This window comes from Orycteropus afer, unplaced genomic scaffold (genome assembly GCF_000298275.1).
Source record: "Orycteropus afer afer isolate SDZICR_OR568_19922 unplaced genomic scaffold, OryAfe1.0 scaffold00174, whole genome shotgun sequence".
NCBI classification, from domain to species: domain Eukaryota; kingdom Metazoa; phylum Chordata; class Mammalia; order Tubulidentata; family Orycteropodidae; genus Orycteropus; species Orycteropus afer.
Window position 1 is genome coordinate 6,188,509 of NW_006921761.1, and position 11,869 is coordinate 6,200,377.

The 11,869-nt window shown below is 59.1% G+C and overlaps 1 protein-coding gene across 1 annotated transcript; it reads left to right on the plus strand.

The window, feature by feature from the left end:
- The first annotated feature begins 10 nt into the window (after window positions 1-10).
- Window positions 11-11,343, plus strand: NELFB (negative elongation factor complex member B). The gene is made up of 13 exons (XM_007946975.2): window positions 11-115; window positions 368-531; window positions 656-755; window positions 1,343-1,573; window positions 5,073-5,258; window positions 5,792-5,904; window positions 6,440-6,542; window positions 6,848-6,943; window positions 7,291-7,433; window positions 8,140-8,246; window positions 10,498-10,639; window positions 10,896-11,004; window positions 11,197-11,343. The coding sequence occupies exons 1-13, from the start codon at window positions 14-16 to the stop codon at window positions 11,341-11,343; spliced, it is 1,743 nt and encodes a 580-aa protein (XP_007945166.1). The 5' UTR covers window positions 11-13.
- Window positions 11,344-11,869: the final 526 nt, after the last annotated feature.

Below are 11,869 nucleotides of genomic sequence, written 5' to 3' on the forward strand. Positions count from 1 at the left end.
AGGAGCCTCGGCCATGTTCGCAGGGCTGCAGGACCTGGGCGTGGCCAACGGTGAGGACCTGAAGGAGACGCTGACCAACTGCACTGAGCCGCTCAAGGCCATCGAGCAGTTCCAGGTGGGCGTGCCGCCGGCGGCGAGGGGCTCGGGGAGAAGGCTGGGCGTCCGGACGGGGCCGGCGGACCCGGGGAGTTGGGGTTCCTGGTATGTGCTCCGTTGGGACGTGCGGGGTTGCTGGCTTTAGTGCCTCACGACGGCCATCTGCGTGGCTCCAGCTGTTCCGGCCCGCGCTGCAGGCAGCCAGCCCTGCACTGCGTCCTGTGCGCCTAAATGTGGGCGCCGCTGAAATTGGCGCCCGTCTGGCCTGCAGACGGAGAACGGTGTCCTGCTGCCGTCCTTGCAGTCCGCCCTGCCCTTCCTGGACCTGCACGGGACCCCGCGGCTGGAGTTCCACCAGTCAGTGTTCGACGAGCTTCGGGACAAGCTGCTGGAGAGAGTGTCCGCCATTGCGTCCGAGGGGAAGGCGGAGGAAAGGTGGGCCAGCGGCTGCAGCCCCTTGTCGGCGCTGGAACAGACGTAGCAGCCTTCACCGCTCCTGGGCGGTGGCAGCCGGGCAGGCTGCCTGTCCTGACTTGGGCGACCTTGCGAGTCTTTGCAGGTACAAGAAGTTGGAAGACCTGCTGGAGAAGAGCTTCCCTCTGGTGAAGGTCCCGTCCCTGCAGCCCGTGGTCATGTGTGTGATGAAGCACCTGCCCAAGGTGAGGGCCCCTGCAGAGCAGGTGGTGCAGCACCAGCATGGGCGTAGGGCCCGAGGTCCACCTGGCTCCAGGGCGGGCTTCACACTGCCTGCCCCAAGGGAGCCCGGCTCTGGCGTGTGGTGCTTGCTCCCTGAAGAGCCTCCCGGAGATGCAGCCTGGGGCTTGGGTTGACACGTCGGGTCCTTCGTATTCAGCACAGCCCAGCCTGCCACACAGCCCGGGTAGCACAGGCAGCTGGTGCTCGGCTCCTAGCTGAAGGATGGGTAGTTCGAACCCACTCAGCAGCATTGCTGAAGGAAATCCTGGCAGTCTGCTTCCCTAAAGGTTGCAGCCGAGAGAACAAACCCGTGCAGCGCTGTGTTCTGGTGTACATGGCAGCACCACGAGACAGACTCCACCTGACGGGCGACGTTTGGTGTGGTTTGGCCTCGGCCTCGGCCTCGGGGTCACCCAGGGCTCAGTCCCAGGCGCCAGTTTCCCCTGGAGAGGGCTGAGCTGGTGCAGGGTTCTGCCACGGGGCCGTGGCCTCTGTTTGTCTGCAGAGAGACCCGGGGGCACAGGCGTGGCTGACGGCGGTCCTCTCACAGGTTCCTGAGAAGAAGCTGAAGCTGGTGATGGCCGACAAGGAGCTGTACCGAGCCTGTGCCGTGGAGGTGAAGCGGCAAATCTGGCAGGACAACCAGGCCCTGTTCGGGGACGAGGTGTCCCCACTGCTGAAGCAGTACATCCTGGAGAAGGAGGCCGCGCTCTTCAGCACCGAGCTCTCCGTCCTGCACAACTTCTTCAGCCCCTCCCCCAAGACCCGGCGCCAGGGCGAGGTGAGGCGGCACCCACCGGTACCGGGGCTCTGTTCCTCAAGGCTGGGCTGCTGGGAGGGCTCTTCGGTCTCTCTCTCGACACCATGCTGTTTTGCGTTTGCGAGTCTTGCTTTCTGATGAGGGCGTAGCTAACTGTCCCGTGGAGGGCCATGATGCAGCAGATCCACCCTGACCCGGTCCCAGGAGCTACCGCCAAAAGGGCACCTTCTGTACATCTCTAAACATCACTTACCGGTTTGGAGCGTGACTTCTTTTTTTGTTTTAGAAGCTAGTCTCAGGCTTTCGCTGTTACGAGGTCACCACTCCCCAGGGTTCACGCTTGAAGGGACTACATGCTTTTTTATGCCTATATATATATATATATATATATATTTTAATTGTGATTTGGGTGGAAGTGTACAGGGAAAATTCACTTTCCACACAGCAGTTCACATACACTTTGCCTCATGACATTGGCTACAGTTTACCCCAATGCAACAGCTCCCCTCCCACTTCCTCCCCATAGTTACCTCTTCTCAGTGTCCATCCCTCAGTGCACTCCTGCCCCCTGAGCATACACAGTCTTTCTTTCCCCCATGATTGTTCTCTCTAAGGAGTGTATCTACCTCAGGTAAATGTCCAGCTCTTATGCCTGTCTTTTGTTTTGCTGGAAGCCACAGGTGTGAGTTCAATTCCAGACCTGAAGGGCAGCTAGGGGCCATAGTCTCAGGGGTTTGTCTCATCAGGCTCTATCAGACCAGCAAACCTGGTCCCTTTTTATCCCCACCCCCAGATGATTTTGAGTTTTGTTCCACATTGTTCTCCTTCTCTATCCAGGAACTCCTACATAGGTCCTCCTCCACATGGTTGACATTGGTAGCCGGGCACCATCTAGTTCTTCTGGTCTCATAGTCGTATAGGCTGAGGATTGCATGGTGTACCAGTCACTTGGACTAATTATTTCCATGAATCTTTGGTTTCCTTCATTCTTCATTGCTCTGGACGAGGAGAGACCCATCGTTGCATCTAGATGGCTGCTTGCAAGCTTTTATGATCCCGGTTGCTACTCGCCAAAGTAGGAGGTGGAACAATATTTTGTGTAGTATGTTATGCCAATTGAACTTGATGTCACCTGTGACTATGGTCCCGAGCCCACAGGTTCAACTACTCGCTCCCTCTGGGTAGCTGGCTGTGACCAAGAAGTGACTACAACCTTGTCCCTTGTCAGCTCTACTGTACACCTGGAAATTCTCACAGAATATACCACTACACTTGTAGAAGCATTGTCTGCCGACCCTATACACGGTCTTGGACATACTCCTCCCTGCACAGACATACCTACTAGTTCAGCCTGTCCACCTATCTATGCAGCCGTATACCCATGTTTCCTTTCACAAGCGCAGTACTGTATGTGCAGAAGGTTCATCTTTGTTGTCTATACTTCCCATGTACCTCTCTATGCCTTCCTCTTCCTCAGTGCCACCATGTTGGTCACTCCCATTTGGTACATTGCCCTTCTCTTCACCCAAATCAATGCTTGTCTCTCCATTGCATCTAACAGCATTCCCTGCCCTCACCTCCCACTCTTGGTAACCAACAAAAAAAAATTTTCTTCTGTATATAAACCTTTCCTTAACTTTTTATAATAACGGACGAATACAATATTTGTCCTTCTGTGATTGATTTATTTCACTCAGTATAATGTCCTCCAAGTTCATCCGTGTTATGTGGCGTTTTGCAGATTCTCCATTATTCTTTGGGGTTGCATAGTATTCCATTGTGTGTATGTACCATAGTTCGCTTGTCTCTTCTTCTGTTGATAGACACCTAGGTTGTTTCCGCTTTTCAGCTTTTGTAAATGGTGCTGCAACGAACATGGGTGTGCATATGTCTATTTTTGTCCTGGCTCTCACTTCTGTAGGATGTATACCTAGTAATGGAATGGCTGGGTCAAATGGTATTTCAAATTCCAGCTTTTTAAGGAATGACCATACTGCTTTCCACAGTAGTTGTACCATTTTACAGTCCTACCAGCAGTGTATGAGAGTCCCAATCTCTCCACATCCTTGCCAGCATTTGTTACTTTCTGTCTTTTTGAACTTTGCCATTAGTGCGAGGGTGAGATGGTATCTCATTGTTGTTTTGACTTGCATCTCTCTAATGGGAGCTCTGGTAGCATAGTGCCTAAGGCACTTGACTGCTAACCAGAAGGCTGGCGGTTCAAACCCATCAGCCACTCCTTGGAAGGAAGATGGAGCAATCTCCTTCCATAGTGATACTGCCTTGGAAACCCAAGGAGGGGTCGCTATGAGTCGGGTCCGACTCAACGGCACATAACAACAACAACAATGGTTAATGATTGTGAGCATTTCTTCATATGTTTGTTGGCTGCCTGAATATCCTCCTTGGTGTGAAGTATCTGTCCATGTCTTCTGACCATTTTTAAATTGGATTGTTTATTTTTTTGTTATTGAGGTGTTGGCGTTTTTTGTAAATTCTAGAGATAAGTCCCTTGTCAGATATGTCATTGCCAAATATTTCTTCCCAATCTGTAGGTTCTCTTTTGACTCTTTGGGAGAAGTTTTTGGAAGCACATAAAAATTTAATTTTTAGTTGGTCCCACTCTTCTAGTTTCTCTTCTGTTTGTGCATTTTGGGTTCTGTTGATAGTCTATTTGTCCCATATATTAGGGCCCCTAAATTTGCTCCTTTATGACAAGATTTCTTGATGGGCCGACTTTTGACCAAGCCTGTGTAGGAGAAAGAAAAATTGAGTCAGTAAACAGTGTAACATTTCGTAGTAGCTGCGTTAAGGTCTGAAGAACAAGAGCATGTGGAATCCATTTTTACGTGTTTTATTTAAAGTGGCGTGTCCGTGATACTGTAATCAGAGCACATGCTTCGTATGAAAACCATTGATGGCATTCGCCGCTTTCTTTTTACTTTTTGTGATTTGGATGAAAGTTGATGGAGCGCATTGGTCTTCCACTTGATAATTCTGACCTTTCGTCTGGTGACGAGGACCGCAGTCCCCACCGTGTTGACAGCTCTCCTCCCCCCTCCTCCCTGCGCTTCCGTTTCCCTCCCTCCTCCTCTCCAGTCCCTTCCCGCCTCCTGAGCCTTCTTCCTGGGCCTGTGCTGCCCTCTGATGCCATCTGGCTGTTGGTCGTAGGAGTCACTGCCCCCAGTGCCGTCTCTTTCTCCATCTAACATTTTGAAACCTGCTGTGCCTTTGACACTCGCCACCCATCTCGGGCCCCGTTCCAAATGCTTGAGCTGTAGGTGGTTTGTCCCTATCGGACAGTACCCGTTGGAGGGGGACACCTGCCCCTTCTCATTTATTCCTGGTTTGGGGCCTTCCTAACCTCTTCCTCACCCCCATGCGGTGTGGGGTCCCCATGTTTCCTCCCCATCTTCCACCTCCCTGTCCTGGTGGTGAAGTACTGACAGCCTGTCTGCTGTTTTGGAAAGCTGGGGGCGGGTGTGGTCTCCGGGCGTGACAGCCCCCTGCATGTGGCCAGGTGGTGCAGAAGCTGACACAGATGGTGGGGAAGAACGTGAAGCTGTATGACATGGTGCTGCAGTTCCTCCGGACGCTGTTCCTGCGAACACGCAACGTGCACTACTGCACACTGCGGGCTGAGCTGCTCATGTCCCTGCACGACCTGGACGTCAGTGACATCTGCACCGTGGACCCCTGCCACAAGGTGGGCTGCCCGCCGGGACCCCGGCTGCGAGGTGGCTGCCAGCCGGGTGGTGCCGCTGCAGGGAGCAAGCCCTTGGGCGTCTAGCTGCGCCACCAAGCAGCTCTGGGCCTCTGGTGACCCCAGCTTGGTGACAGAGATCTCCCAGTGCCCAAGGCCTGGCTGCCCTCCAGGATCTCCCTCCCCACGCATCCCTGTCTGTCACTCCCTCTGTTACAGTGGATACAGCCCCCCACCCCCTGGGCTGCTCCCCTCTGCCCTCCATACTCACACCTGCTCCTGAGGTCTCAGAGCTTCCCTGTCCTCCCCCAGAGGCCTCAAAGCTGCTTACTGGCATGGCCAAGGCTCTAGGCCGGGGCTCCCTGCACTGCCCCTGCCCCCAGCACAGCACCGGGCGTGAGATCGGCCCCTCCTCGGGTCCTCTCTCGTGCCTGAGCAGGAGGCAGGGCTGTGTGCGTCCTTCGCGGCCTTCAGTGGGGGTATGGCCCCGTGGTGGGGTGTGGCTGGGTGACATTGCCGATTGCACTCCCCTGCAGTTCACCTGGTGCCTGGACGCCTGCATCCGGGAGCGGTTCGTGGACAGCAAGCGGGCGCGGGAGCTGCAGGGCTTTTTGGATGGAGTGAAGAAGGGGCAGGAGCAAGTCCTGGGGTGAGGGCCTGCCCGGGTGCAGCTGCCCACTGCATGCCTGGACCCCCAGCCGTCCACAGTGTTACAGGGAACCCATGATCTGTCCCAGGCCCACTGTGTGGACCAGCCCTGGCAGAGCCACTGGTGATGGCAGGGTGGGTGCCATTGCCGGGGGCTCAGGGCCCTCCACGTGGAAGGATGTCCTGGCTCACCCTGGGTGCTGTGCCTGGGCTGAGGCGCGTCGGGGGTTTTGTCTGTGGGTGCAGCCTGGCCCCGACTTGGTTTCTGTTTCTTTGTTGTGTATTTTCTGTAGGGCAACTGTGGGTTAGGGGCCTGGGGCAGCTTTCAGAACCAAAACCCACTTGCTGATCCGTCAGCTTTTTATGCCAAAGGAGTACTTTTCTTCTCCAGAGCTCTCTGACCAAGTTGAGACAGGCTGTGGGCCTCGAAAGGTTTCTTTCAGAGTCGGGAATGGAATCGGCTGCTCCGTCTGAAGGGAGGCCACTCCCTGGGGCGGCTGGGTTCCCAAGGGCACGCTGGTGCTCTGTCTTCCCAGGGACCTGTCCATGATCCTGTGCGACCCCTTTGCTATCAATACGCTCTCCCTCAGCACCGTCAGGCACCTGCAGGAGCTGGTGAGCCAGGAGACGCTGCCTAGGGTGAGAGCAGCTGCCGGGCCGGGCGGGGCCCGGGTGGCGCTGGGCTGGGCCCCACACTGGTCTTTCTGGGCGCGTGCTCAAGTATAGACTGCTGTAGGGACCGTGCTGCCCACCCAGTGAGGGTGCCCTGTCCCCCGGGGGAGGATACCCTGGACGACTTGGGGTGGGCACGTGGGGAGATGGACTGAGACCAGTGGGCTGCTGTGGTACCTAAGATCCCTCCTGGTTCCACCAGAGCTGGAGGAGGGGGTACGGGTGGGAGCAGAGCTGGGGAGCGCCTGTCACTCCCGGGCCCTTCCCCACAGGACAGCCCTGACCTCCTGCTGCTGCTCAGGCTGCTGTCGCTGGGACAGGGTGCCTGGGACATGATCGACAGCCAGGTCTTCAGGGAGCCCAAGATGGTAACTGGCCGCAGGCACCCTCCCCCCGCCCTGGTCTTCTCTGTAGGGGAGGCCTGTAGCCTGGCCTTCTCCCCAGAGCAGAGCCAGGCTGGGGTGGGCACCGGCCCCCTTGTCCCAGAGCTCCATACTGAAGGGGCCCTCTGGGCAGCACTCTCATGGGGTGTTGGATGAGGCTCCTTACTTGGGGCTGGGGATACAGGTGTGTATGAGGTGGGTGGGGCAGAGGAGGGTGGGCTTCAGCTAGGACAAGGCAGTCCTCCCATCTCATGTGCCCCAGGGTGGGAGGGGTGTAGGGTGGGGTTTGGGGGAGGGCCGGGGTGGTCCCTCACCTCAAGCCCCCACCCCAGGAGGTGGAGCTCGTCACTAGGTTCCTGCCGACACTCATGTCCTTTGTGGTGGATGACCACACCTTCAATGTGGACCAGAAGCTTCCTGCTGAGGAGAGAGCCCCAGTCACCTACCCAAACACGCTTCCAGAAACTTTCACCAAGTACGGGAGCCTGATAGGCAGCAGGGGCCTGTGGCATGCACTTCTTTTGGGGTCACGGCAGAGGGCCTGTGTCTGACAGTCTTGCAGGGCATCCCATGCAGGAGGTCCCATGGAGGTGTCCCAGCCTGTGGGGAAGCGGGCCACGGGGTCCTAGGCTGTGGGGGGTGGTCCACAGGGTGTCCTGGGCCTGTAGGTGGGGGTTGTCCCACGGTGTCCCGGCCTGTAGCAGGGGTGTCCCATAGTGTCTCAGTCTGTAGGTGGGGGAGGTGTGCCACAGTGTTCCAGGCCTGTAGCTTGGGGGTTCCAGAGTGGCTGGTCCTGTAGGTGAGAGGTTCCGTGTCTCAGCCTGTAGGTGGGGGGTTCCACAGCGTCCTGGCCTGTATTGGGGAACATCTCACAGTATCCCGGCCTGTAGCAGGGTGTCCCACAGCATCTTGGTCTGTAGGTGGGGCCTGTGTTGATGGCCTGTGGTAGGGACCATCCCACAGTGTCCTGACCTGCAGTGGGGCTCCCTGTGCTGATGGTCTGTACTGGGGGTCATCCCACACCATCTCAGCCTGCAGCGGGTCCCATGCTGACAGGCTGTATTAGGGGACATCCCACAGCATCCCCGCCTGTACTGGGGAACATTCCATAGCATCCCGGCTTGCAGTGGGGGATGTCCCGGCCTGCAGCGGTGCCCGTGCTGACAGCCTGTCTGGCACAGGTTTCTGTTGGAACAACGCATGGCCTGTGAGGTGGGGCTGTACTACGTGCTGCACATGACCAAGCAGAGGAACAGGAGTGCGCTGCTACGGCTGCTGCCTAGCCTGCGTGAGTGCCCCCCACCAGGTCGGCCGCTGTCTCTCAGCCTGCGTGAGTGCCCCCCACCAGGTCGGCCGCTGTCTCTCAGCCTGCGTGAGTCCCCCCCACCAGGTCGGCCGCTGTCTCTCGGCCTGCGTGAGTCCCCCGCGGCCGGGCACCCTCCCAGGTCGGCCGCTGTCTCTCAGCCTGTGTGGGTCCCCCCCACCAGGTCGGCCCGCTGTCTCGGCCTGCCTGAGTTCCTCGTGGCCGGGCCCCCTCCTGGGTTGGCCGCTGTCTCCCTTCTTGGTTCTTGCCTAGACTCACAGTGAGGGAGGGGCTCCAGCTCTTCCTTCCCAGACCTTGGGCTCGCCTCGTCTTTCGTCTGCTGACAGGCACGTCCACCGTTCTGCACAGCCACGCGCGGTCTTGTCTCCCTGTCCCAGGGGCCTCACCTGCTCTGCAGGTTGAGGTGGGGCACTGAGGTGAGGCCTCAGGGCCCTGGACTTAGCCCCCTAGATTCTCGGATAGGCTCTCGTCATGATATCTCGCACGGAAGGGGGGGTGTGGGCCACCAGCATTGTCAGTGATGCTGCGTGTGTGTGCTGGGCTTTCGGCGTGACAAGCCATGTTGGTTTGCAGACGTTACCTTACAGCTGCTGCCCCTTGACGATAAAGGACAGGTGTACGCACGGCGGTGGCTTCTGGAGGCTTCAGGATCCGTTCTGGACTTGGCGCCTTCTAGAGGCCGCCTCGTCCCTTGGCTCGTGCCCCTCCCCCACCACACGTCTAGACCCCTCAGCTGTCACTCGTGACCCTCCCACTCTCTGACCAGGACTGTTGGGACCACATTCGACTCATGGGAAGTCTGTGGTGTCTCTTGTCGCAGGGTCCCTCTGGCTGTGTTGGGCCAGAGGACGAGGGTGTGACGTCTTGGGCTGACCGGGGTCACCGACGTCTTCAGGCTGTTGTCCTGCTGGCCCAGGTCATCGTTCTGTTGTTTGGTTTCTGGGGCTTCTAGGAACCCACTGGTAAACCTCTCTGCAGCTCATCTCTTCTCGTCTCAGAATGTTGGCTAGAGACCCGGTGGCAGGCCCAGCCTTGGTCCAGATGTGCTGGTGGCATCTGCTGTCCCACAGCTCCCTCTGCGCCAGGGCCCAGCATGCCGCCCGCTGTGCCACTGGCTGTAGTGAGAATGGATGTTGGCTTCACAGTTTGCCGTTTGTCGTCGGTTTGCTCGTCCCTCCCGCGCTCCCTGTTTCTCACCTTCCCAGGTCAGGCCATCGGTCGGTCTGTCGGGTGTTTGGGTTTTGTTCAGTCATTTTAGGCTGTTAGGGAACCAGGTAGGAAGCACGGTTCCACAGGCCCTTCCTGCAAGCTGCCTGCCTTCAGAGGCTGGCGCTGGCAGTGTCCGCCGTGGGGCGCAGCCGCCTCTGAGTTGAGCCGCGGGCACTGCCGTGTGGGCTGCAGTTAATTTAGCATACGTGTCACTGTGAAAGGAGGCGGGACCACGTCCTGCCTCGGCAGACTGGCCTGTGACTCCTGAACGTCTGACGGTCAGGCTTCCCAAGTCGTGCGCACAATTGGCGCCAACGGTCTGCTCAGCTCAGGATCCAGCCGAGCCCCTTGTCCCCGAGCACTTGCTGGCATGGCCTCTCCTGGTCGGTAGGGGTTCTGTTTCACCTGGAATCTGTCCCTGGCCGGGCTGTGCTGTGATCTTTTCTGTCTGGATGTGGTGGTCGGAGGGAGCTGGCAGGAATGCTGGCGGGCCAGGTACTCTGTGGACCGACTGCCGGGACATGCGCCGGTGCTGCTCGCCTGGGCCATTGCTCCCGGGGTGCGGGGTGGCCATGTTCTGGTGCCCTTAGCACGTGGTCACGGCTGCGGAAGGAGGAGCAGCAGCGGCGGCCACGCGAATGCAGGCTGTGAGCTTCTCTCTCTGTCCCGTGTCAGTGCCGGGCCAGCTTGAGGGCACACTCGCCGCTCCATGGTTCTCTCATCAGAGCAGCCAGGGTCTGGTTTCGTGGGACCCGCTGTGGCCACCTTTGGACTTCTTTTCTGGTTAACTGTCTGTTCACCTTTCCTCTTTCTTCTGGGGTCAGCTTGGTGTCCTTCACTCTCCATCCTGCCCCTCTGCCCCCAACCCTGTGCTGTGGCTGCACTGTGTGGAGCCCCCTGCTGTCAGCCCAGCATTGTGCCGCTTTGGACCCCCGAGAACTGCTTCGTCTCCCCTGAGCCCCAAGGTCGGGGCCAGGGCTGATGATGATGTGGCCCACGCTTGCAGTGGAGACCTTCGGGGACCTGGCGTTCGGGGACATCTTCCTGCACCTGCTTACTGGGAACCTGGCGCTGCTGGCGGATGAGTTTGCGACGGAGGACTTCTGCACCAGCTTGTTCGACAGCTTCCTGCTCATAGCCGCGTCAAGGTGGGAGATGTCACAGGTCTGCGAGGCAGCCCCCTGACCTGCCTCCCCACCCCCCCTTCCCTGCGCACTGGCCAGGTGGCTGCTGGGAACCTGGGGCATCATGGGCACCTGCCCTGGGAGCCCGTGGGTGTGGTGGGTGTGGGTGGGGCGTGTACTCTTCAATCTGGCACCGCCCCTGGGGGTGCGGTGGGATGTCATGGGTGGGGCCTGCGCTCATCCATCTCACACCCTCCGCCCCGTCCTCCCCGCTCCCCAGGAAGGAGAACGTGCACCGGCACGTGCTGCGGCTGCTGATCCACCTGCACCACCGCGTGGCCCCGGCCAGGCTGGAGGCACTGCAGCGGGCCCTGGAGCCCACGGGCCAGGTGGGTGTCCAGCGTGCCTGTGTGGACACAGCGCCCCTAGGAGCCCGGGTGACCCGCTTGTACGGGTACTGTCACCCTGGCTGGCTCTTGGGCGTGGGGGCCCCGGGTGACCCCTGGGCATGGGTGTGGGGGCCCCGGGTGACCCCTGGGCATGGGCGTGGGGGCCCCCGGTGACCCCAGGCTCACCCGCAGAGCGGAGAGGCTGTAAAGGAGCTGTACGTGCAGCTCGGCCAGAAGCTGGAGCAGCTGGACCACCGCAAGCCTAGCCCGGCCCCAGGGGCTGAAACGCCTGCCTTGGAGCTGCCCCTGCCCCCTGTACCCGCCCCAGCTGTGCAGTGAGGCCTCCCGATGTGCTCTCCAACCCTGGAAGGCATTGCCACTGCGCCTGGTGCGGGGTGGGGCCTCTGTGGGGACAGGTCCCTTATCTAAGGGCTCGTCCATGGCCTCCTGGCCACCAGGTCCTGGGGGGTTCAGGCTGTGCCCCCAGGAGGACTCTGCCCTAGTGCGTCCGGCTGGGGGCAGTGTGCTGTTGGCACTCACTGCTTAGTGGGCTCTTGCTGCAGCCCAGCCAGCCAGGCTCCGGTTGCGTTGCATGTTCGTGGAGCCCCCAGGGGCTGAGGGAGGCCTAAGGGGAAGGTTGGGGCCCAGCCGCCTGGTATCTGCAGAGTCGCATCTGGGGCTGGTCTGTGCCACATGCTGCCAGTTGGAGCCTCTGAGATGGAGTTACGCCCACAGTGATGTGACCTAGTTGGCCCCAGACGGGGCCTGTGTGCAAGTCCCCACTCAGGGGCCCCTCCCCCGGTTTATAGGGGCACATCTGCTGGTGGGCTGAGGGGATGTTCACTGCGTAAATAAAAGTTATTCT

What these genes read in the sequence shown, in the direction of transcription:
- NELFB (XM_007946975.2), top strand. Translation starts at nt 14, where the DNA reads ATGTTCGCAGGGCTGCAGGACCTGGGCGTGGCCAACGGTGAGGACCTG. An exon ending in AGACCCGGCGCCAGGGCGAG is followed by an intron (nt 1,574 to 5,072) that starts GTGAGGCGGCAC and finishes GCATGTGGCCAG; the next exon opens with GTGGTGCAGAAGCTGACACA. An exon ending in GGGCAGGAGCAAGTCCTGGG is followed by an intron (nt 5,905 to 6,439) that starts GTGAGGGCCTGC and finishes CTGTCTTCCCAG; the next exon opens with GGACCTGTCCATGATCCTGT.